This window comes from Oncorhynchus clarkii, chromosome 16 (assembly GCF_045791955.1).
Source record: "Oncorhynchus clarkii lewisi isolate Uvic-CL-2024 chromosome 16, UVic_Ocla_1.0, whole genome shotgun sequence".
Taxonomy (NCBI): domain Eukaryota; kingdom Metazoa; phylum Chordata; class Actinopteri; order Salmoniformes; family Salmonidae; genus Oncorhynchus; species Oncorhynchus clarkii.
Genome location: NC_092162.1, coordinates 74,355,885 through 74,380,003, shown reverse-complemented (window position 1 = coordinate 74,380,003; position 24,119 = coordinate 74,355,885). Strand labels below are relative to the sequence as shown.

Sequence of the window (24,119 nt, the reverse complement as noted above, 5' to 3'; positions counted from 1 at the left end):
TTTATTTCCCCTGATATTGTTCACCTGTTTTTTTTTACATGTCAGAATCATATATTTACACATGAATAGCAGTTACTTCTGGGTTTGTCTATTTAGGCTTCAGTCTACATTTTGCCATTACATTCAAGAGGTTAGGGGCTTGTATTTCAGCATTTCACTGTAAGGTAGACCTGTTGAATTGATGTGACACATCAATTTTATGATATCGTAGCCTGGTCTCAGATCTGCCTGTAATGGTGTGACAATGGCCCTATGATTGGGCTGGACTGCACGAACAGTCCTAGCACCAGGCTGCGAATCACAGTACTGGGACCAGGCTGCGAATCACAGCACTACTGGGACCAGGCTGCGAATCACAGTACTACTGGGACCAGGCTGCAAATCACAGTACTACTGGGACCAGGCTGTGTATCACAGTACTACTGGGACCAGGCTGTGAATCACAGTACTGGGACCAGGCTGCGAATCACAGTACTACTGGGACCAGGCTGTGTATCACAGTACTACTGGGACCAGGCTGTGTATTTCCTATTCAATACTCTGGAAGAAATCTTCTGAAGTCAGTACGTTCTCTCTCTCCGTCCCTCTCTCTCCGTCCGTCCCTCTCTCTCCGTCCGTCCCTCTCTCTCCGTCCGTCCCTCTCTCTCCGTCCGTCCCTCTCTCTCCGTCCGTCCCTCTCTCTCCGTCCGTCCCTCTCTCTCCGTCCCCCCCCCTCTCTCTCCGTCCCCCCCTCTCTCTCTCTCCGTCCCCCCCTCTCTCTCTCTCCGTCCCCCCCTCTCTCTCTCTCCGTCCCCCCCTCTCTCTCTCTCTCCGTCCCCCCCTCTCTCTCTCTCCGTCCCCCTCTCTCTCTCTCTCCGTCCCCCCCTCTCTCTTCGTCCAGGCCCCTACACCTTCAGTATCTGTGACACCACAGGGTTCTCCGACTACGTCAGGGGAGGCATCGTCTCTCAGGTCAAGATGCCCCAGAAGGTGGCCTTCGTAAGTACCAGACATTTGTCCGCATGTCATGGTGTCAAGTTCATGTAGAGGGTGGAATGTGTTGGTTCTCGTTAAACCGTTCTGTTACTGTGATGTGGCAGACAGTTTACTGTCATTAGACCAATGTTTAATGTAGTGGGTACAAGCCTGGTAAAATGTGCAGGTTGCGTAACAGATCAATGGGGGAAAATGTCATTTCTGACTAACCACGACGTGTAGATTTCACCAGTAAAATAATCTCCAACAGTGCATAGTTCACTATTACTTGTTGGAAGAAAGGTTGAGTTAATTCGCGTCTCGCCTTCTCTCTCTCTGTAGAAATCCTTCACCACTTCCATGACAGAGCCAGAGTTTGTGGTGACAGACTTTGCTAAGTTTGAGCGACCAGGACAGCTTCACCTGGGCTTCCAGGCTCTACACAGCTACCAGAGGAAACACAGCAGGCTGCCCAAGCCCTGGTGCCAGGTACATACACACACCTGTATACACACACACACACACCTGTACCTGGGCTTCCCGGCTCTACACAGCTACCAGAGGAAACACAGCAGGCTTCCCAAGCCCTGGTGCCAGGTACATACACACACCTGTATACACACACACACCTGTACCTGGGCTTCCCGGCTCTACACAGCTACCAGAGGAAACAGCAGGCTGCCCAAGCCCTGGTGCCAGGTACATACAGTGCCTTGCGAAAGTATTCGGCCCCCTTGAACTTTGCAACCTTTTGCCACATTTCAGGCTTCAAACATAAAGATATAAAACTGTATTTTTTTGTGAAGAATCAACAACAAGTGGGACACAATCATGAAGTGGAACGACATTTATTGGATATTTCAAACTTTTTTAACAAATCAAAAACTGAAAAATTGGGCGTGCAAAATTATTCAGCCCCCTTAAGTTAATACTTTGTAGCGCCACCTTTTGCTTCCCAAGCCCTGGTGCCAGGTACATACACACACCTGTATACACACACACACACACACACACACCTGTACCTGGGCTTCCATGCTCTACACAGCTACCAGAGGAAACACAGCAGGCTGCCCAAGCCCTGGTGCCAGGTACACACAGACACACACACACACACATAATGATAATCCCATCAATCAAATCTTGTTAAACAAGAATGAATGAATGTGTTCTACTTAGTTTCAACGTGGCTACTGGAATGAATGTCTTACCCACCAACGTGGCTACTGGAATGAATGTCTTACCCACCAACGTGGCTACTGGAATGAATGTCTTACCCACCAACGTGGCTACTGGAATGAATGTCTTACCCACCAACGTGGCTACTGGAATGAATGTCTTACCCACCAACGTGGCAACTGGAATGAATGTCTTACCCACCAATGTGGCTACTGGAATGAATGTCTTACCCACCAACGTGGCTACTGGAATGAATGTCTTACCCACCAACGTGGCTACTGGAATGAATGTCTTACTCACCAACGTGGCTACTGGAATGAATGTCTTACCCACCAACGTGGCTACTGGAATGAATGTCTTACCCACCAACGTGGCTACTGGAATGAATGTCTTACCCACCAACGTGGCTACTGGAATGAATGTCTTACCCACCAACGTGGCTACTGGAATGAATGTCTTACCCACCAACGTGGCTACTGGAATGAATGTCTTACCCACCAACGTGGCTACTGGAATGAATGTCTTACCCACCAACGTGGCTACTGGAATGAATATCTTACCCACCAACGTGGCTACTGGAATGAAGGTCTTACCCACCAACGTGGCTACTGGAATGAATGTCTTACCCACCAACGTGGCTATTGGAATGAATGTCTTACCCACCAATGTAGCTACTGGAATGAATGTCTTACCCACCAACTTGGCTACTGGAATGAATGTCTTACCCACCAACGTGGCTACTGGAATGAATGTCTTACCCACCAACGTGGCTACTGGAATGAATGTCTTACCCACCAACGTGGCTACTGGAATGAATGTCTTACCCACCAACGTGGCTACTGGAATGAATGTCTTACCCACCAACGTGGCTACTGGAATGAATGTTTTACCCACCAACGTGGCTACTGGAATGAATGTCTTACCCACCAACGTGGCTATTGGAATGAATGTCTTACCCACCAACGTGGCTACTGGAATGAATGTCTTACCCACCAACGTGGCTACTGGAATGAATGTCTTACCCACCAACGTGGCTATTGGAATGAATGTCTTACCCACCAACGTGGCTACTGGAATGAATGTCTTACCCAACAACGTGGCTACTGGAATGAATGTCTTACCCACCAACGTGGCTACTGGAATGAATGTCTTACCCACCAACGTGGCTACTGGAATGAATGTCTTACCCACCAACGTGGCTATTGGAATGAATGTCTTACCCACCAACGTGGCTACTGGAATGAATGTCTTACCCACCAACGTGGCTATTGGAATGAAGGTCTTACCCACCAACGTGGCTACTGGAATGAATGTCTTACCCACCAACGTGGCTACTGGAATGAATGTCTTACCCACCAACGTGGCTATTGGAATGAATGTCTTACCCACCAACGTGGCTACTGGAATGAATGTCTTACCCACCAACGTGGCTACTGGAATGAATGTCTTACCCACCAACGTGGCTATTGGAATGAAGGTCTTACCCACCAACGTGGCTACTGGAATGAATGTCTTACCCACCAACGTGGCTACTGGAATGAATGTCTTACCCACCAACGTGGCTACTGGAATGAATGTCTTACCCACCAACGTGGCTATTGGAATGAATGTCTTACCCACCAACGTGGCTACTGGAATGAATGTCTTACCCACCAACGTGGCTACTGGAATGAATGTCTTACCCACCAACGTGGCTACTGGAATGAATGTCTTACCCACCCATGCCTAAACCCGCAGGTGGCAGGTGTTCATTTTAGGCCCTGCCTCTATAGATGAGAGACTGCCCAACACACCACCTGGTGATATGTTGGGCATCTACTGACCCCAAGAAATATGTTATGAAATTTAGATTTTTCTAAAATATAGATTTAAGGAAGTACGGTACTATAAGTCACCACATTACTACAATAACAAACAGCTCACTCAAGTATGATGGTCTTGTAAGTATAAAAGCAAAGGTCATGTTAATCATTTTAAAAAGATGGAAAATGTTGCGGAATTGGATTCCTGTGGTGTGTGAAGAATCCTCATATTTTAACTTATATGTGGTACAAATCACATTATTCTAGAAGCACCTCTAACAGTATGAATCAGACTGTTTGAGAAGGTTTGAATCCTAAGCAACCTGCCTACACATAGTTTGAAGTACAATAGACCAACATAGCTACTGTAGTAGGTCAAAGCTGTGTGCTGTAAAACCTTGGTTGGAGCATGGGTGGAGTAGGCGTTGTGGTTCTCGTGAATTTCCAGTTTTTTTTTTTTGTGTGCTTTTACCTCGTGTCGGAGGAAACACTGTCCAGCTGGCGACCGGGTTCAGCTTGCAGGCACCCGACCCGCCACAAGGAGTCACTAAAGCGCAGTGGGACAAGGTCATCCCGGCTGGCCAAACCCCTCCCAACCTGAAGGCAGGTTTATGCCCATAAAAGGGTCCGTTTGTTCTGACATGTCTATCTGAGAGAGAGAGAAATAAGATCAGGAAATGTTTTTTAATTTATTTTTTAAACATGTATTTGACCCCTTATTTTGGCATTAATGTCTCCATAGGATCGATTTTTTTTTTTCTTTTTCAACCGGTACCAGGGGACTTTCAGATGAGTCATGAGGCATGTGGGTGTCCTTTAGCAAAACAACCTACGTACGTGTTCATGAATCTCACCTTTCCACAGAGTGGGCAAAATAGTGTGTGGCCCAAACTGTTAGACAGAAGTTGGCAAATCGCCTATACCAACTTACAAGTCCTAAGATGCTTATGGGGGGGAGGTAGAGCAAAACGGAGTACACCGTCGTGTCAATGAGTCTGATCTTTACATAAAGGGTCATTATAGTTTGTAGGCCAAACCATTCGGGCGCTACAGATTATTTTGTAAGTGGGCCGATTTCCAGGATGTCTCATGGTCTGACAAACACCGCTCGTGGTTCACCTTTCTGTCACCACGACGACGCCGGATGCGGTGCATTGACATGCAACCAGTACAAGCTCTGTCAGTACTCTGTCAGTACTCTGTCAGTACTCTGTCAGTACTCTGTCAATGCAAAAAACACATTTCTAGTTTAAACTGACAAAAACAAAAAAAATAAGACAAAAAAACAGAACTTGAGCGTGCTATTCACCCCCCCCCCCCCCCCCCCCCAAAGTCAATACTTTGTAGAGCCAGCTTTTACAGCAATTACAGCTGCAAGTCTCTTGGGGCATGTCTCTTGGCACAAGCTTGGCACATCTACCAACTGGGATTTTTGTCCATTCTTCAAGGCAAAACTGCTCCAGCTCCTTCAAGTTGGATGGGTTCCACTTGTGTACAGCAATCTTTTAAGTCATACCACAGATCCTCAATTGGATTAAGGTCTGGGCTTTGACTAGCCCATTCCAAGACATTTAAATGTTTCCCCTTAAACCACTCGAGTGTTGCTTTAGCAGTATGCTTAGGACCATTGTCCTGTTGGAAGGTGAACCTCCGTACAAGTTTCAAGAATTTCCCTGTATTTAGCGCCATCCTTCAATTCTGACCAGTTTCCCAGTCCCTGCAGATGAAAAACATGCTGCCACCACCATGCTTTACTGTGGGGATGGTGATCTCGGGGTGATGAGAGATGTTGAGTTTGCGCCAGACATAGCGTTTTCCTTGATGGCCAAAAAAATCCATTTTTGTCTCAACTGATTAGAGTACCTTCTCCCACATGCCTTTTGGCAAACACCAAACGTGTTTCTTTTATTTTTTTCTTCTTTAAGCAGTGGCTTTTATCTTCCGTGAAGCCCAGCTCTGTGGAGTGTACGGCTTAAAGTGGTCCTATGGACAGATACTCCAATCTCAGCTGTAGAGCTCTGCGGCTCCTTCCGGGTTATCTTTGGTCTCTTTGTTGCCTCTCTGATTAATGCCCTCCTTGCCTGGTGTGAGTTTTGGTGGGCGGCCCTCTCTTGGCAGGTTTGTTGTGGTGCCATATTCTTTCAAATTTTTAATAATGGATTTAATGGTGCTTTGTGGGATGTTCAAAGTTTCTGATATTTTTTAATAACTTAACCCTGATCTGTACTTCTCCACAAATTTGTCCCTGACCTGTTTGGAGAGCTCCTTGGTCTTCATGGTGCCGCTTGCTTGGTGGTGCCCCTTGTTTAGTGGTGTTGCAGACTGGGGCCTTTCAGAACAGGTGTATATATACTGAGATCATGTGACACTTAGATTGCACACAGGTGGACTTTAACTAATTATGTGACTTCTGAAGGTAATTGGTTGCACCACTGTGAGACATGGATTGTGTATGTGTGCCATTTAGAGGGTGAATGGGTAAGACCAAAGATGTAAGTGCCTTTGAACAGGGTATGATAGTAGTTGCCAGGTGAACCAGTTTGTGTCAAGAACTGCAACGCTGCTGGGTTTTTCACACTCAAGTTTCCAGTGTGCATCAAGAATGGTCCACCACCCAAATGACACCCAGCCATCTTGACACAACTGTTGGAAGCATTGTAGTCAACATGGGCCAGCATCCCTGTGGAATGCTTTCTGCACCTTGTCATGCCTATCAATGTAATGCTTTGTGGTGTGTTCCAGGCTGATGGAGAGGAGTTGGTGTCCCTGGCTAAAGAGGTTAACTCCAGCCAGACGGGGTCAGCTAAGGTGGACGAGCTGGATGACAAGCTCATTAAGAAACTGGCCTTCGTCTCCGCCGGCGACCTGGCACCAATCAATGCTTTCATTGGTGGACTGGCCGCACAGGAAGTAATGAAGGTAAGGAGCGGCTCACCTTCCTGTCTACTCAAAACTGTCTTTCTGCTCAATATGGTTAGTGTGTGTGTGTGTGTGTGTGTGTGTGTGTGTGTGTGTGTGTGTGTGTGTGTGTGTGTGTGTGTGTGTGTGTGTGTGTGTGTGTGTGTCCGCTGTATTTTTTTATTTACCAGACTCATATGCATTGGGTGCGTAACCTGATTAGGGTGTCCACCCATGGTGCTCAGAATGACAGAAATCACATTTAGGGGGGCGCTAGGGAGCCATGAAGTAGGTCACGTTTATCCGAGCTTCTGAAATGTTAATGTTTTACAATGGTGGGGAAAAATGCACTGTCGTGGTGCTTGAGGTGTTCCTCACCATTATTACGCAGTTTATTTATTTTTATTTACCGCCCCACCCCAATCTTGTCTCATCGCTGCAACTCCCGAAAGGGAGCGGCAAAGTTGGAGTCACGCGTCCTCCGAAACATGAACCGCCAAAACCGCGCTTCTTAACACCCGCGTGTCGGAGGAAGCACCGTTCAACTGAAGACCCGAAATCAGCCTGCAGGAGTTGCTAGAGCGCAATGAGCCAGATGGCTGAGGACCTGGGCTCAAGCTCGCCCTCATCGGCCTGAAAGCCCTCGAGACGGCATTGTTGACCGCTCACATTGAGGTTCTTTCTACGTTACATTGGTTTATATACCAGACTTATTTCTTATTTTTTTCAACTTTGGTGTTGTGTGATGTACAAAGATGAGGTAGTTATTCAAAACACTATTATTGCAACTTATTTTTTGTCTTTGTTACTCCTGAACTTATTTAGGCTTGCCATAACAAAGGGGTTAGTTACTGACTCCAAGACATTTCAAGTCTAAATTTAATCAATTTTAGATTCGGGATATAAGACAGCAGAATGCGGAGGAAGTCGAGGGCTATGAATACTTCCTGGGAACGCTGAGTGTTGTTAGGGTTGTTGTTAGGTGACCATATTAACGACACACACGGCAGTCATGAGTCTTGAATGTAGTAAAATTCCACGTGACCGTTGGGTCACGGTAATCTCCTCTTATGCATTTTGGACATGTGTAGGTTGTACCCAACTCTCTAATGACCATCATGTCCTAATGGCCTGGTACTCAGGGCTCTGTTGTCCCTCCATCAGGTCCTAATGGCCTGGTACTCAGGACTCTATTGCCCCTCCATCAGGTCCTAATGGCCTGGTACTCAGGGCTCTATTGTCCCTCCATCAGGTCCTAATGGCCTGGTACTCAGGGTTTCAATGTCCCTCCATCAGGTCCTAATGGCCTGGTACTCAGGGCTCTCTTGTCTCTCCATCAGGTCCTAATGGCCTGGTACTCAGGACTCTCTTGTCCCTCCATCAGGTCCTAATGGCCTGGTACTCAGGGCTCTATTGTCCCAACATCAGGTCCTAATGGCCTGGTACTCAGGGTTCTATTGCCCCTCCATCAGGTCCTAATGGCCTGGTACTCAGGGCTCTATTGTCCCCCCATCAGGTCCTAATGGCCTGGTACTCAGGGTTCTATTGCCCCTCCATCAGGTCCTAATGGCCTGGTACTCAGGGCTCTATTGTCCCTCCATCAGGTCCTAATGGCCTGGTATTCAGGGCTCTATTGTCCCTCCATCAGGTACTAATGGCCTGGTACTCAGGGCTCTATTGTCCCTCCATCAGGTCCTAATGGCCTGGTACTCAGGGTTTCGATGTCCCTCCATCAGGTCCTAATGGCCTGGTACTCAGGGCTCTCTTGTCTCTCCATCAGGTCCTAATGGCCTGGTACTCAGGACTCTCTTGTCCCTTCATCAGGTCCTAATGGCCTGGTACTCAGGGCTCTGTTGTCCCTCCATCAGGTCCTAATGGCCTGGTACTCAGGGCTCTGTTGTCCCTCCATCAGGTCCTAATGGCCTGGTACTCAGGGCTCTATTGTCCCTCCATCAGATCCACTCCCTGCCGGTAGTGTCCGTGTCTACCGGCAGACTCAAACTGATATTGAAAAACAACCTAGCATGTGAACACAAAAACTAGCCAAGAAACCGCAGCACAAAGTCTCACTGTACCTTTCAGGTTCATTCAACCAACTTCTACATTTTGAGCATTGGATAATATAACAAATGATACCAAATGCTGTGACCCACCCGTGGCGGGTGCTAATTTCCCACACCTGTTCATTTCCATGATTCAGTAGCTGTACAGTATTATAACTGTGTGTCTGTCCTAGGCGTGTACAGGGAAGTTCATGCCCATGATGCAGTGGCTGTACAGTATTATAACTGTGTGTCTGTCCTAGGCGTGTACAGGGAAGTTCATGCCCATGATGCAGTGGCTGTATTTTGATGCTCTGGAGTGTCTGTCTGAGGAAGAGGGAGGAGCCATGCTCACTGAGGAGGACTGTGCCCCTGTGAGTACATTTCACACACTCCGACGTCTACCATACTCAACACACACCGCCCACCAATATGCACACACCGAACACAAACCCTCACAGGCCAAACACATTCAGGCACTACAGGTCTGGCACAAAACACATCATGCCACTATTTCAAGTAGAACTATAAAGCCTCACCTTCTACCTGTTCTCCTTTACAGTCTCACCTGTTCTCCTTTACAGTCTCACCTGTTCTCCTTTACAGCCTCACCTGTTCTCCTTTACAGCCTCACCTTTTCTCCTTTACAGTCTCACCTGTTCTCCTTTACAGCCTCACCTGTTCTCCTTTACAGCCTCACATGTTCTCCTTTACAGCCTCACCTGTTCTCCTTACAGCCTCACCTTCTACCTGTTCTCCTTACAGCCTCACCTATTCTCCTTACAGCCTCACCTGTTCTCCTTACAGTCTCACCTGTTCTCCTTACAGTCTCACCTGTTCTCCTTTACAGCCTCACCTGTTCTCCTTTACAGCCTCACCTGTTCTCCTTTACAGCCTCACCTGTTCTCCTTTACAGCCTCACCTGTTCTCCTTTACAGCCTCACATGTTCTCATTTACAGCCTCACCTGTTCTCCTTACAGCCTCACCTTCTACCTGTTCTCCTTACAGCCTCACCTATTCTCCTTACAGCCTCACCTGTTCTCCTTACAGCCTCACCTGTTCTCCTTACAGCCTCACCTGATCTCCTTACAGTCTCACCTGTTCTCCTTTACAGTCTCACCTGTTCTCCTTTACAGTCTCACCTGTTCTCCTTTACAGTCTCACCTGTTCTCCTTTACAGCCACACCTGTTCTCCTTTACAGCCTCACCTGTTCTCCTTTACAGCCTCACCTGTTCTCCTTTACAGTCTCACCTGTTCTCCTTTACAGTCTCACCTGTTCTCCTTTACAGCCTCACCTGTTCTCCTTTACAGCCTCACATGTTCTCCTTTACAGCCTCACATGTTCTCCTTTACAGCCTCACCTGTTCTCCTTACAGCCTCACCTTCTACCTGTTCTCCTTACAGCCTCACCTGTTCTCCTTACAGCCTCACTTGTTCTCCTTACAGCCTCACCTGTTCTCCTTACAGCCTCACCTGTTCTCCTTTACAGCCTCACCTGTTCTCCTTTACAGCCTCACCTGTTCTCCTTTACAGCCTCACCTGTTCTCCTTTACAGTCTCACCTGTTCTCCTTTACAGTCTCACCTGTTCTCCTTTACAGTCTCACCTGTTCTCCTTTACAGTCTCACCTGTTCTCCTTTACAGCCTCACCTGTTCTCCTTACAGCCTCACCTTCTACCTGTTCTCCTTACAGCCTCACCTGTTCTCCTTACAGCCTCGCCTGTTCTCCTTACAGCCTCGCCTGTTCTCCTTACAGCCTCGCCTGTTCTCCTTACAGCCTCGCCTGTTCTCCTTTACAGCCTCGCCTGTTCTCCTTTACAGCCTCGCCTGTTCTCCTTTACAGCCTCGCCTGTTCTCCTTTATAGCCTCGCCTGTTCTCCTTTACAGCCTCGCCTGTTCTCCTTTACCGCCTCGCATGTTCTCCTTTACAGCCTCGCCTGTTCTCCTTTACAGCCTCGCCTGTTCTCCTTTACAGCCTCGCCTGTTCTCCTTTACAGCCTCGCCTGTTTTCCTTTACAGCCTCACCTGTTTTCCTTTACAGCCTCACCTTGTCTCCTTTACAGCCTCACCTGTTCTCCTTTACAGCCTCACCTGTTCTCCTTTACAGCCTCGCCTTCTACCTGTTCTCCTTTACAGCCTTGCCTGTTCTCCTTACAGCTTCGCCTTCTACCTGTTCTCCTTACAGCCTCGCCTTCTACCTGTTCTCCTTACAGCCTCGCCTTCTACCTGTTCTCCTTTACAGCCTCACCTGTTCTCCGTACAGCCTCGCCTTCTACCTGTTCTCCTTACAGCCTCGCCTTCTACCTGTTCTCCTTACAGCCTCGCCTTCTACCTGTTCTCCTTTACAGCCTCTCCTGTTCTCCTTTACAGCCTCTCCTGTTCTCCTTTACAGCCTCTCCTGTTCTCCTTTACAGCCTCTCCTGTTCTCCCTTATAGCCTCTCCTGTTCTCCTTTAAAGCCTCACCTGTTCTCCTTACAGCCTCGCCTTCTACCTGTTCTCCTTACAGCCTCGCCTTCTACCTGTTCTCCTTTACAGCCTCACCTGTTCTCCGTACAGCCTCGCCTTCTACCTGTTCTCCTTACAGCCTCGCCTTCTACCTGTTCTCCTTTACAGCCTCGCCTGTTCTCCTTACAGCCTCGCCTTCTACCTGTTCTCCTTTACAGCCTCACCTGTTCTCCGTACAGCCTCGCCTTCTACCTGTTCTCCTTACAGCCTCGCCTTCTACCTGTTCTCCTTACAGCCTCGCCTTCTACCTGTTCTCCTTTACAGCCTCTCCTGTTCTCCTTTACAGCCTCTCCTGTTCTCCTTTACAGCCTCTCCTGTTCTCCTTTACAGCCTCTCCTGTTCTCCTTTACAGCCTCTCCTGTTCTCCCTTATAGCCTCTCCTGTTCTCCTTTAAAGCCTCTCCTGTTCTCCTTTACAGCCTCTCCTGTTCTCCTTTACTGCCTCTCCTGTTCTCCTTTACAGCCTCTCCTGTTCTCCTTTACAGCCTCTCCTGTTCTCCTTTACAGCCTCTCCTGTTCTCCTTACAGCCTCGTCTTCTACCTGTTCTCCTTTACAGCCTCGCCTGTTCTCCTTACAGCCTCGCCTTCTACCTGTTCTCCTTTACAGACTCTCCTGTTCTCCTTTACAGCCTCTCCTGTTCTTCTTTACAGCCTCTCCTGTTCTCCTTTACAGCCTCTCCTGTTCTCCTTTACAGCCTCTCCTGTTCTCCTTTACAGCCTCTCCTGTTCTCCTTACAGCCTCGTCTTCTACCTGTTCTCCTTTACAGCCTCTCCTGTTCTCCTTACAGCCTCGTCTTCTACCTGCTCTCCTTTACAGCCTCGCCTGTTCTCCTTACACTCTCGCCTGTTCTCCTTTACAGCCTTCTACCTGTTCTCCTTACAGCCTCGCCTTCTACCTGTTCTCCTTTACAGCCTCGCCTGTTCTCCTTACAGCCTCGCCTTCTACCTGTTCTCCTTTACAGTCTCGCCTGTTCTCCTTAGTCTCACCTGTTCTCCTTACAGCCTCACCTTCTACCTGTTCTCCTTTACAGCCTCACCTGTTCTCCGTACAGCCTCGCCTTCTACCTGTTCTCCTTACAGCCTCGCCTTCTACCTGTTCTCCTTTACAGCCTCACCTGTTCTCCGTACAGTCTCGCCTTCTACCTGTTCTCCTTTACAACCTCTCCTGTTCTCCTTTACAGCCTCTCCTGTTCTCCTTTACAGCCTCTCCTGTTCTCCTTTACAGCCTCACCTGTTCTCCTTACAGCCTCGCCTTCTACCTGTTCTCCTTTACAGCCTCGCCTGTTCTCCTTTACAGCCTCGCCTGTTCTCCTTACAGCCTCGCCTTCTACCTGTTCTCCTTTACAGCCTCTCCTGTTCTCCTTTACAGCCTCTCCTGTTCTCCTTTACAGCCTTCTACCTGTTCTCCTTTACAGCCTCACCTGTTCTCCTTACAGCCTCGCCTTCTACCTGTTCTCCTTTACAGCCTCGCCTGTTCTCCTTTACAGCCTCGCCTGTTCTCCTTACAGCCTCGCCTTCTACCTGTTCTCCTTTACAGCCTCACCTGTTTTCCTTTACAGCCTTCTACCTGTTCTCCTTACAGCCTCGCCTTCTACCTGTTCTCCTTTACAGCCTCGCCTGTTCTCCTTTACAGCCTCTCCTGTTCTCATTTACATCCTTCTACCTGTTCTCCTTTACAGCCTTCTACCTGTTCTCCTTACAGCCTCGCCTTCTACCTGTTCTCCTTTACAGCCTCGCCTGTTCTCCTTACAGCCTCGCCTTCTACCTGCTCTCCTTTACAGCCTCTCCTGTTCTCCTTTACAGCCTCTCCTGTTCTCCCTTATAGCCTCTCCTGTTCTCCTTTAAAGCCTCTCCTGTTCTCCTTTACAGCCTCTCCTGTTCTCCTTTACAGCCTCTCCTGTTCTCCCTTATAGCCTCTCCTGTTCTCCTTTAAAGCCTCTCCTGTTCTCCTTTACAGCCTCTCCTGTTCTCCTTTACAGCCTCTCCTGTTCTCCTTTACTGCCTCTCCTGTTCTCCTTTATAGCCTCTCCTGTTCTCCTTTACAGCCTCTCCTGTTCTCCTTTACAGCCTCTCCTGTTCTCCTTACAGCCTCGTCTTCTACCTGTTCTCCTTTACAGCCTCGCCTGTTCTCCTTACAGCCTCGCCTTCTACCTGTTCTCCTTTACAGCCTCTCCTGTTCTCCTTTACAGCCTCTCCTGTTCTTCTTTACAGCCTCTCCTGTTCTCCTTTACAGCCTCTCCTGTTCTCCTTTACAGCCTCTCCTGTTCTCCTTACAGCCTCGTCTTCTACCTGTTCTCCTTTACAGCCTCTCCTGTTCTCCTTACAGCCTCGTCTTCTACCTGCTCTCCTTTACAGCCTCGCCTGTTCTCCTTACACTCTCGCCTGTTCTCCTTTACAGCCTTCTACCTGTTCTCCTTACAGCCTCGCCTTCTACCTGTTCTCCTTTACAGCCTCTCCTGTTCTCCTTTACAGCCTTCTACCTGTTCTCCTTTACAGCCTCTCCTGTTCTCCTTTACAGCCTCTCCTGTTCTCCTTTACAGCCTCACCTGTTCTCCTTACAGCCTCGCCTTCTACCTGTTCTCCTTTACAGCCTCGCCTGTTCTCCTTTACAGCCTCGCCTGTTCTCCTTACAGCCTCGCCTTCTACCTGTTCTCCTTTACAGCCTCTCCTGTTCTCCTTTACAGCCTCTCCTGTTCTCCTTTACAGCCTTCTACCTGTTCTCCTTTACAGCCTTCTACCTGTTCTCCTTACAGCCTCGCCTTCTACCTGTTCTCCTTTACAGCCTCGCCTGTTCTCCTTACAGCCTCGCCTTCTACCTGTTCTCCTTTACAGCCTCACCTGTTTTCCTTTACAGCCTTCTACCTGTTCTCCTTACAGCCTCGCCTTCTACCTGTTCTCCTTTACAGCCTCGCCTGTTCTCCTTACAGCCTCGCCTTCTACCTGCTCTCCCTTACAGCCTCTCCTGTTCTCCTTTACAGCCTCTCCTGTTCTCCTTTACAGCCTCACCTTCTAACTGTGGGAAAACTATTAAATGACATCTCTCCCTCTCCCCAGAGGAACAGTCGTTATGATGGCCAGATCGCTGTGTTTGGCTCCCAGCTGCAGGAGGAGCTGGCTAAACAACGTTACTTCCTGGTTGGGGCTGGCGCTATTGGCTGTGAGCTGCTCAAGAACTTTGCCATGATTGGATTGGCTGGCGGAGAGGGTGAAGTCATCGTGACAGACATGGACACCATTGAGAAATCCAACCTCAACAGACAGTTCCTCTTCAGGTGAGAGGGGGGAGGAGTTGAGGGGCAAACTTAACCCTTGGAGGGTTTAAATCATGCAACAGAAGCATCTCTTTAGCCTTGACCCTGTGATTACACTGGTTTAGACATCGGGTGTCTGAAATGGCACCCACTTTCCAACATACTGCATTACTGTAGATCAGTGCACAGCGGGTCTGTTCAGATGCCGTTACTCTACATGGAATAGAGAACCACTTGGGACGTAGACCTTGGTGTTTTAATTGAGCTGTTATTGCTTCTTGTTTGCTTGTATTTCATTGTTCTTCTGTAAAGGGTTACGGGTTTCAAAGGAGCTTTTATGAAATAAAGTACTGGTTTGGTTTGTATTTAGGCCGTGGGACGTGACGAAGATGAAGAGCGAGACGGCGGCGGCGGCGGTGAAGCAGATGAACCCGTCCATCCGGATCACGGGACACCAGAACCGCGTCGGACCCGAGACGGAGCGTGTCTACGATGACGACTTCTTCGAGAGCCTCCACGGAGTCGCCAACGCTCTGGACAACGTCGACGCGCGTAAGACGCACTTTTAACATTACTGCACCGTGTGTGCTGTCGTTATCGACCATTACCGACGTTACCGACGTTACCGACGTTACCGACCGTTACCGACCGTTATCGACCGTTATCTATCGGTTTCAACGGCTACAGGCGGTATAGTCTCCAGTTATCAACAGCTACAGGCGGTATAGTCTCCACAGTTATCAACAGCTACAGGCGGTATGGTCTCCACAGTTATCAACGGTTACAGGTGGTATAGTCTCCACAGTTATCAACGGCTACAGGCGGTATAGTCTCCACAGTTATCAACAGCTACAGGCGGTATGGTCTCCACAGTTATCAACGGCTACAGGCGGTATAGTCTCCACAGTTATCAACAGCTACAGGCGGTAGTCTCCACAGTTATCAACAGCTACAGGCGGTATAGTCTCCACAGTTATCAACGGCTACAGGTGGTATAGTCTCCACAGTTATCAACAGCTACAGGTGGTATAGTCTCCACAGTTATCAACGGCTACAGGCGGTATAGTCTCCACAGTTATCAACAGCTACAGGTGGTATAGTCTCCACAGTTATCAACAGCTACAGGTGGTATAGTCTCCACAGTTATCAACGGCTACAGGCGGTATAGTCTCCACAGTTATCAACGGTTACAGGCGGTATAGTCTCCAAAGTTATCAACAGTTACAGGCGGTATAGTCTCCACAGTTATCAACGGCTACAGGCGGTATAGTCACTGCCGTTATCAATGGCTACAGGTGGTATAGTCACTACCGTTATCAACGGCTACAGGCGGTATAGTCACTACCGTTATCAACGGCTACAGGCGGTATAGTCACTACCGTTATCAACGGCTACAGGCGGTATAGTCACTACCGTTATCAACGGCTACAGGCGGTATAGTCACTACCGTTATCAACGGCTACTGGTTACCGTTTATACCCGCAGAACTTTCAACAGAGGAGTCCAGGGAGCTGGGCCGGTTCAATTAGATTGTTTAGGGCTGAGGAAGAGGAGTCCGGGGAGCTGGGCCGGTTCAATTAGATTGTTTAGGGCTGAGGAAGAGGAGTCCGGGGAGCTGGGCCGGTTCAATTAGATTGTTTAGGGCTGAGGAAGAGGAGTCCGGGGAGCTGGGCCGGTTCAATTAGATTGTTTAGGGCTGAGGAAGAGGAGTCCGGGGAGCTGGGCCGGTTCAATTAGATTGTTTAGGGCTGAGGAAGAGGAGTCCGGGGAGCTGGGCCGGGTCAATTAGATTGTTTAGGGCTGAGGAAGAGGAGTCCGGGGAGCTGGGCCGGTTCAATTAGATTGTTTAGGGCTGAGGAAGAGGAGTCCGGGGAGCTGGGCCGGTTCAATTAGATTGTTTAGGGCTGAGGAAGAGGAGTCCGGGGAGCTGGGCCGGTTCAATTAGATTGTTTAGGGCTGAGGAAGAGGAGTCCGGGGAGCTGGGCCGGGTCAATTCGATTGTTTAGGGCTGAGGAAGAGGTGCCCGGGGGGGGTGGGGTCGATTGTTTAGGGCTGAGGAAGAGGAGTCCGGGGAGGGGGGTCGATTGTTTAGGGCTGAGGAAGAGGTGCCGGGGGGTCGATTGTTTAGGGCTGAGGAAGAGGAGTCCAGGGGGGGTTGATTGTTTAGGGCTGAGGAATATTGGGAACAATTATGCTTTGTGAATGTCCCTCTCCTGTAGGTATGTATATGGACCGGAGGTGTGTCTACTACAGGAAGCCCCTGTTAGAGTCCGGGACTCTGGGAACCAAGGGAAACGTCCAGGTGGTCATCCCCTTCCTGACAGAGTCATACAGCTCCTCCCAGGACCCCCCGGAGAAGTCCATCCCCATCTGCACACTGAAGAACTTCCCCAACGCCATCGAACACACCCTGCAGGTAACACACACACACCCTGCAGGTAACACACACACACCCTGCAGGTAACACACACACACCCTGCAGGTAACACACACACACACTCTCTCTAACCTGCGGGACTGACGTCCACACACTCACTCACACACACACACACACACACACCCTGCAGGTAACACACACACTCACACACACACCTGTCGACTGATGTCCTCTATATGCAGTGTGTGGTAACTTTCGTGTCTCCTTCACCTCTCTAGTGGGCCCGTGATGAGTTTGAGGGTCTGTTTAAACAGCCGTCAGAGAATGCTATGCAGTACCTCACGTAAGTCTACAGCTCTGGCTTTTGAAAGGCCATTTCTGTCTGAAGGCTTTTACAGTGCCTTACAAAAGTATTCATCCCCCTTGGCGTTTCTCCTATTTTGTTGCATTACAACCTGTAGTTTAAATAGATTTTTATTGGGATTTCATCTAATGGACATAAACAAAATAGTCAAAATTGGTGAAGTGAAATGAAAAAAATTGTTAAAAAAAAAAAATATTTTTAAATAGAAAAGTGTGATGTATTCACCCCCTTTACTATGAAGCCCCTAAATAAGATCTGGTGCAACCAATTACCTTCAGAAGTCACACAATTAGTTACTTTGCACACAGGTGAACTTTAAGTGTCACATGATCTGTCATGTGATCTCAATATATATATACATCTGTTCTGAAAGGCCCCAGAGTCTGCAACACCACCAAGAGCAAGGGGCACCACCAAGAGCAAGGGGCACCACCAAGAGCAAGGGGCACCACCAAGAGCAAGGGGCACCATGAAGACCAAGGAGCTCTCCATACAGATCAGGGTTGGGTTATAAAAAAATATCAGAAACTTTGAACATCCCATGGAGCACCATTAAATCCATTATTAAAAAATTGAAAGAATAGGGCACCACAACAAACTTGCCAAGAGAGGGCCGCCCACCAAAACTCACAGACCAGGCAAGGAGGGCAGTAATCAGAGAGGCAACAAAGAGACCAAAGATAGTCCTGAAGGAGCTGCAAAGCTCCACAGCGGAGATTGGAGTATCTGTCCATAGGGCCACTTTAAGCCGTACACTCCACAGAGCTGGGCTTTACGGAAGAGTTGCCAGAAACAAGCCATTGCTTAAAGAAAGAAATAAGCAACCACATTTGGTGTTTGCAAAAAGGCATGTGGGAGATACGGTGGAAAATTCCAAGATGATGTTATAATGCTGTTATTGCATTAAATGGCTGTTTTATGAAACAGAATAAGGGGTGGTTAGAATGCTCATCTGTGTGTGGGCCTCTGGGAGATAACGCTGACCGGAGATTTATAATGTCTTTTGGGTGATGAAACCTCATTCCGGAGCATGAGTTAATGTTTCTGTTCTATATGGGTACCAGGGAAGAGAGGGCCAGATCCTGGTCTGGACAATGAAACATAACAGTTGACACAGCAGACAGTATCTTTCATACAAATCTTAACTTTGTGTCCCATTCTATACATCTGTTCATCATGTAGGTTGAAAGGGGTGTATCTTGGCTATAAAATACCTTTGTAATTTTGTCTCGGGGCTCTCAACAAATCATCTGATCGTAATTCGTCGACCAGCCATCATTATCGTAGACAACTCAAATCGATTAACTTTATATTTGTGTGTTGTATTGACTTGCTCCCTTATTAATAAGTGATAAAAGATTTAGTTTAAGTATAACTCTTACTTGTGTGATAAGTGTATCTCATGTGATAGTAAAGAAATGAACCACCACCGAGACTCCCCAAACATATGAAAGCAGGTACTCTGGTCAGATGAGACAAAAATTTAGCTTTTTGGCCATCAAGGAAAACACTGTCTGGCACAAACCCAACATCTCTCATCACCCCGAGAACACCATCCCCACAGTGAAGCATGGTGGTGGCAGCATGTTTTTCATCTGCAGGGACTGGGAAACTTGTCAGAATTGAAGGATTGATGGATGGCGCTAAATACAGGGAAATTCTTGAGACTTGTACGGAGGTTCACCTTCCAGCAGGACAATGGTCCTAAGCATACTGCTAAAGCAACACTTGAGTGGTTTAAGGGGAAACATTTAAATGTCTTGGAATGGCCTAGTCAAAGCCCAGACCTTAATCCAATTGAGAATATGTGGTATAACTTAAAGATTGCTGTACACAAGTGGAACCCATCCAACTTGAAGGAGCAGTTTTGCCCAGTTGCTAGATGTGCCAAGCTTGTAGAGACATGCCCCAAGAGGCTTGCAGCTGTAATTGCTGTAAAAGGTTGCTCTACAAAGTATTGACTTTGGGGGGGTGAATAGTTTTGCATGCTAAAGTTTTCTATATTTGTGTCTTATCTGTTTGTTTCACAATAAAAAAATATTTGGCATCTTCAAAGTGGTAGGAATGTTGTGTAAATCAAATGATACAAACCCCCAAAAATCTAATTTAATTCCAGGTTGTAAGGCAACAAAATAGATAAAAATTACAAGGGGGGTGAATACTTTCGCAAGCCGCTGTTGCTGGTGCTCTTCTAAGTTGAAGGCTCCTAGCTGGTGCTCTTCTAAATTGATGTTTTATGATCCAGAGATGCTAAGTTCCTGGAGAGGACCCTGAAGCTGCCTGGAGCCCAGCCTCTAGAAGTGTTGGAGGCCGTCTATAAGAGTTTGGTGATCGACTGCCCTCGCAGCTGGGCCGACTGTGTCACCTGGGCTCGCCACCACTGGCAATGCCAGTACAGCAACAACATCCATCAGCTACTGCACAACTTCCCCCCAGAACAGGTGTATAGAACACACACACCGAGTATACAGAACATTAGGAACACCTCTTTCCATGACATAGACTGACCAGGTGAAAGCTATGATCCCTTATTGATGTTAAACTTGTTAAAACCCACTTTAAATCAGTGTAGATGAAGGGGAAGGAGACAGGTTAAAGAAGGATTTTTAAGCCTTGAGACAATTGAGACATGGATTGTATATATGGGTCATTCAGAAGATGAATGGGCAAGACGAGACTAATGTGCCTTTTGAACAGGGTATGGTAGTAGGTGCACACTGGTTTGTTAACTTCTCTGGGCGCTAGCGTCCCACCTTGCCAACAGCCAGTAAAATTGCAGTGGCCAAATTCAAAACAGAAATCAAATTAAAATTCCTCAAACGTACAAGGATTATACACCATTTTAAAGATAAACTTCTCGTTAATTCAGCCACAGTGTCTGATTTCAAAAAGGCTTTACGGCGAAAGCACACCTTGCGATTATGTTAGGTCAGTACCTAGCCACAGAAAACATACAGCCATTTTCCAAAGGAGAGGTGTCACAAAACTCAGAAATAGCGTTATAAATATTCCCTTACCTTTGATGATCTTCATCGGAATGCACTCCCAGGAATCCCAGTTCCACAATAAATGTTTGTTTTGTTCGATAAAGTCCATTATTTATGTTCAAATACCTCCTTTTTGTTGGCGCGTTTAGCCCAGTAAGCCAAATGCACAATGCAAATAGTTCAGACGAAAGTCAAAGTTTTATATTACAGTTCGTAGAGACATGTCAAACGATGTATAGAATCGATCTTTAGGATGTTTTTATCATCAATCTTCAATAATGTTTCAACCGGACCATTCCTTTGACTTTAGAAATGAAAAGGAACGCAGCTACCTCTCACGGCCGCGCGCCTGGCTGAGCTCATGGCATTCTGCCAGACTGTTGACATCTAGTGGAAGCCTTAGGAAGTGCAATATGACCCCATAGACACTGTATATTTGATAGGCAAAGACTTGAAAACCTACAAACCTCAGATTTCCCACTTCCTGGTTGGACTTCTTCTCAGGTTTTTGCCTGCCATACGAGTTCTGTTATATTCACAGACATCATTCAAACAGTTTTAGAAACTTCAGAGTGTTTTCTATCCAAATCTACTATATGCGTATTCTAGCTTTTGGGCCTGAGTAGCAGGCAGTTTACTCTGGGCACCTTATTCATCCAAGCTACTCAATACTGCCCCCCCAGTCCCAAAGAAGTTAACCACCCAAAGGACATCCAGTCAACTTGACACAACTGTGGGAAGCACAGTGACAAATTTATGCTGTTCTGAGAGTAAAAACTCAGTGTTAGGAAGGTGTTCTTAATGTTCTTAATGTTTTGTGCTCTGATTGTTGATACATAAACTGGTGGTACAGTCATACACTTAACATGTTTGACTATCTCTAACCCTACTTTCTATTTCTCTCTCCACCACTTTCGCTCTCTCCTTTCTCAGCTGACCAGCTCTGGCGCCCCCTTCTGGTCCGGTCCAAAGAGATGTCCTCACCCTCTGGAGTTCAGCACCAGCAATGTGAGTCCTTTCTTCCCCCCCTCCTGTCCTCCCTATCTATCTACCTTACCCCTCTACCCTAGCCCCTTCTCCCCCCTCCTGTCCTCCCTATCTATTACCTTACCCCTCCACCCTAGCCCCTCCTAACCTCCCCCCCGTCCTCCCTATCTATTACCTTACCCCTCTACCCTAGCCCCTTCTCCCCCCTCCTGTCCTCCCTATCTATTACCTTACCCCTCCACCCTAGCCCCTCCTAACCTCCCCCCCGTCCTCCCTATCTATTACCTTACCCCTCTACCCTAGCCCCTCCTAACCTCCCATCCTGTTCTTTCTATCTATTACCTTACCTCCCTACCCTAGCCCCCCCCCCCCCTTTCTTCCCTATCTATTACCTTACCCCTCTACCCTAGCCCCTTCTCCCCCCCTCCTGTCCTCCCTATCTATTACCTTACCCCTCTACCCTAGCCCCTTCTCCCCCTCTCCTGTCCTCCCTATCTATTACCTTACCCCTCTACCCTAGCCCCTCCTAACCTCCCCTCCTGTCCTCCCTATCTATTACCTTACCCCTCTACCCTAGCCCCTTCTCCCCCCTCCTGACCTCCCTATCTATTACCTTACCCCTCTACCCTAGCCCCTTCTCCCCCTCCTGACCTCCCTATCTATTACCTTACCCCTCTACCCTAGCCCCTTCTCCCCCCCTCCTGACCTCCCTATCTATTACCTTACCCCTCTACCCTAGCCCCTTCTCCCCCCTCCTGACCTCCCTATCTATTACCTTACCCCTCTACTCTAGCCCCTTCCTGTCCTCTCCCTCATACATCCTCTCTCTCTCTCTCTAGAACCTCCATATGGACTATGTGATGTCAGGAGCCAACTTATTTGCCCAGTCGTACGGCATGCAGGGCTCTACCGACCGTGTCGGCGTGGCTAAGATCCTGGACAGCCTATCGGTGCCCACCTTCGTCCCCAGGTCAGGGGTCAAGATCCACGTCTCCGACCAGGAGCTGCAGAGCGCCAACGTCAACGTCGGTGAGGGAGAGGGCTTTTACATTTATATAGGCCATTTATTTATACATATAGAGTGTAGAACTAAGCCAGCCATCGCAGCAGAGTGCGGGAGAGTGTTGAACTAAGAAAGCCATCTCAGCAGAGTGCGGGAGAGTGTAGAACTAAGCCAGCCATCGCAGCAGAGTGCAGGAGCGTGTAGAACTAAGAAAGCCATCGCAGCAGAGTCTGCAGGAGCGTGTAGAACTAAGAAAGCCATCGCAGCAGAGTGCAGGAGCGTGTAGAACTAAGAAAGCCATCGCAGCAGAGTCTGCAGGAGCGTGTAGAACTAAGAAAGCCATCGCAGCAGAGTGCAGGAGCGTGTAGAACTAAGAAAGCCAACGCAGCAGAGTGCAGGAGCGTGTAGAACTAAGAGAGCCATCGCAGCAGAGTGCAGGAGCGTGTAGAACTAAGAAAGCCATCGCAGCAGAGTCTGCAGGAGCGTGTAGAACTAAGAAAGCCATCGCAGCAGAGTCTGCAGGAGCGTGTAGAACTAAGAAAGCCATCTCAGCAGAGTGCGGGGGAGTGTAGAACTAAGAAAGCCATCGCAGCAGAGTCTGCAGGAGCATGTAGAACTAAGAAAGCCATCGCAGCAGAGTCTGCAGGAGCGTGTAGAACTAAGAAAGCCATCGCAGCAGAGTGCAGGAGCGTGTCGAACTAAGCCAGCCATCGCAGCAGAGTCTGCAGGAGCGTGTAGAACTAAGAAAACCATCGCAGCAGAGTGCAGGAGCGTGTAGAACTAAGAAAGCCATCGCAGCAGAGTGCAGGAGCGTGTAGAACTAAGAGAGCCATCGCAGCAGAGTGCAGGAGCGTGTAGAACTAAGAAAGCCATCGCAGCAGAGTCTGCAGGAGCGTGTAGAACTAAGAAAGCCATCGCAGCAGAGTCTGCAGGAGCGTGTAGAACTAAGAAAGCCTCTAGAAATGGGACATCTTTTATTTCTGCATTTGCCACAGAATGAAAGCCTTCCACAGACTGGATGGAAGAAGCCATGTTTGTTCAGGACTTGTGTTGAATTAAATGACTACTGAGAGGGAAGAATCCCAGTTATGATCAGAGTATGTTTATTGTGTTTCATCAGAAAAAACTAACAAGACAGGTCCCACCTCTCGCCACCGGCCACGTGAGATGATTTTACAACATGCCCCTGTCTCATTGGCCTGTTTCCCTGTCTGTCAGCCAATGGACACTGTCGGACTAACGGATGTGTGTCTCACTCTCTCTCTGGTGTGAATGTCTTTGGGATGTGTGTGTGAATCTGGGGGGTGCGTCTGGGTCTGGGGGGGTTGTGTCTGGGTGTGTGTGTAGATGACAACAGGCTGGAGGAACTGAAGACTCTGCTGCCTGGACCTGAAGCTTCTTCTCACTTCAAACTCACTGCCATCGACTTTGAGAAGGTAGAGATCTCTCTCTTTACCTCCCCCCCTCTCTCTTTACTCTACCTCCCCCCCTCTCTCTCTTTACCTCCCCCCTCTCTCTCTTTACCTCCCCCCTCTCTCTCTTTACCTCCCTCCCTCTCTCTTTACCTCCCCCCTCTCTCTTTACTCTACCTCCCCTCTCTCTTTACTCTACCCCCCCCCTCTCTCTTTACCTCCCCCCTCTCTCTTTACCTCCCCCCTCTCTCTTTACCTCCCCCCTCTCTCTTTACCCCCCCTCTCTCTTTACCTCCCCCCTCTCTCTTTACCTCCCCCCCTCTCTCTTTACCTCCCCCCTCTCTCTTTACTCTACCTCCC

The 24,119-nt window shown here is 48.3% G+C and overlaps 1 protein-coding gene across 4 annotated transcripts in view; it reads left to right on the top strand.

Annotated features, from left to right (window-relative positions):
- LOC139369014 (ubiquitin-like modifier-activating enzyme 1) overlaps positions 1–24,119 on the top strand; it is a 72,658-nt gene that overhangs the window by 37,206 nt on the left and 11,333 nt on the right. For 3 of the 4 annotated variants that reach the window (XR_011627027.1, XR_011627026.1, XM_071108584.1), the window contains exons 8-20: positions 881–978; positions 1,297–1,443; positions 6,675–6,851; positions 9,136–9,246; positions 14,433–14,650; positions 15,000–15,181; positions 16,849–17,045; positions 17,285–17,349; positions 19,616–19,811; positions 21,291–21,365; positions 22,184–22,373; positions 23,468–23,509; positions 23,695–23,783. Coding sequence is in view for 2 of the 4 variants with exons in the window: in XM_071108584.1 (XP_070964685.1) it covers positions 881–978; positions 1,297–1,443; positions 6,675–6,851; positions 9,136–9,246; positions 14,433–14,650; positions 15,000–15,181; positions 16,849–17,045; positions 17,285–17,349; positions 19,616–19,811; positions 21,291–21,365; positions 22,184–22,373; positions 23,468–23,509; positions 23,695–23,783 (1,787 nt within the window). In the remaining 2 variants the exon portion in view is untranslated. The remainder of the gene's footprint in view (positions 1–880; positions 979–1,296; positions 1,444–6,674; positions 6,852–9,135; positions 9,247–14,432; positions 14,651–14,999; positions 15,182–16,848; positions 17,046–17,284; positions 17,350–19,615; positions 19,812–21,290; positions 21,366–22,183; positions 22,374–23,467; positions 23,510–23,694; positions 23,784–24,119) is intronic. The other variant, XM_071108586.1, reaches the window with a different exon arrangement.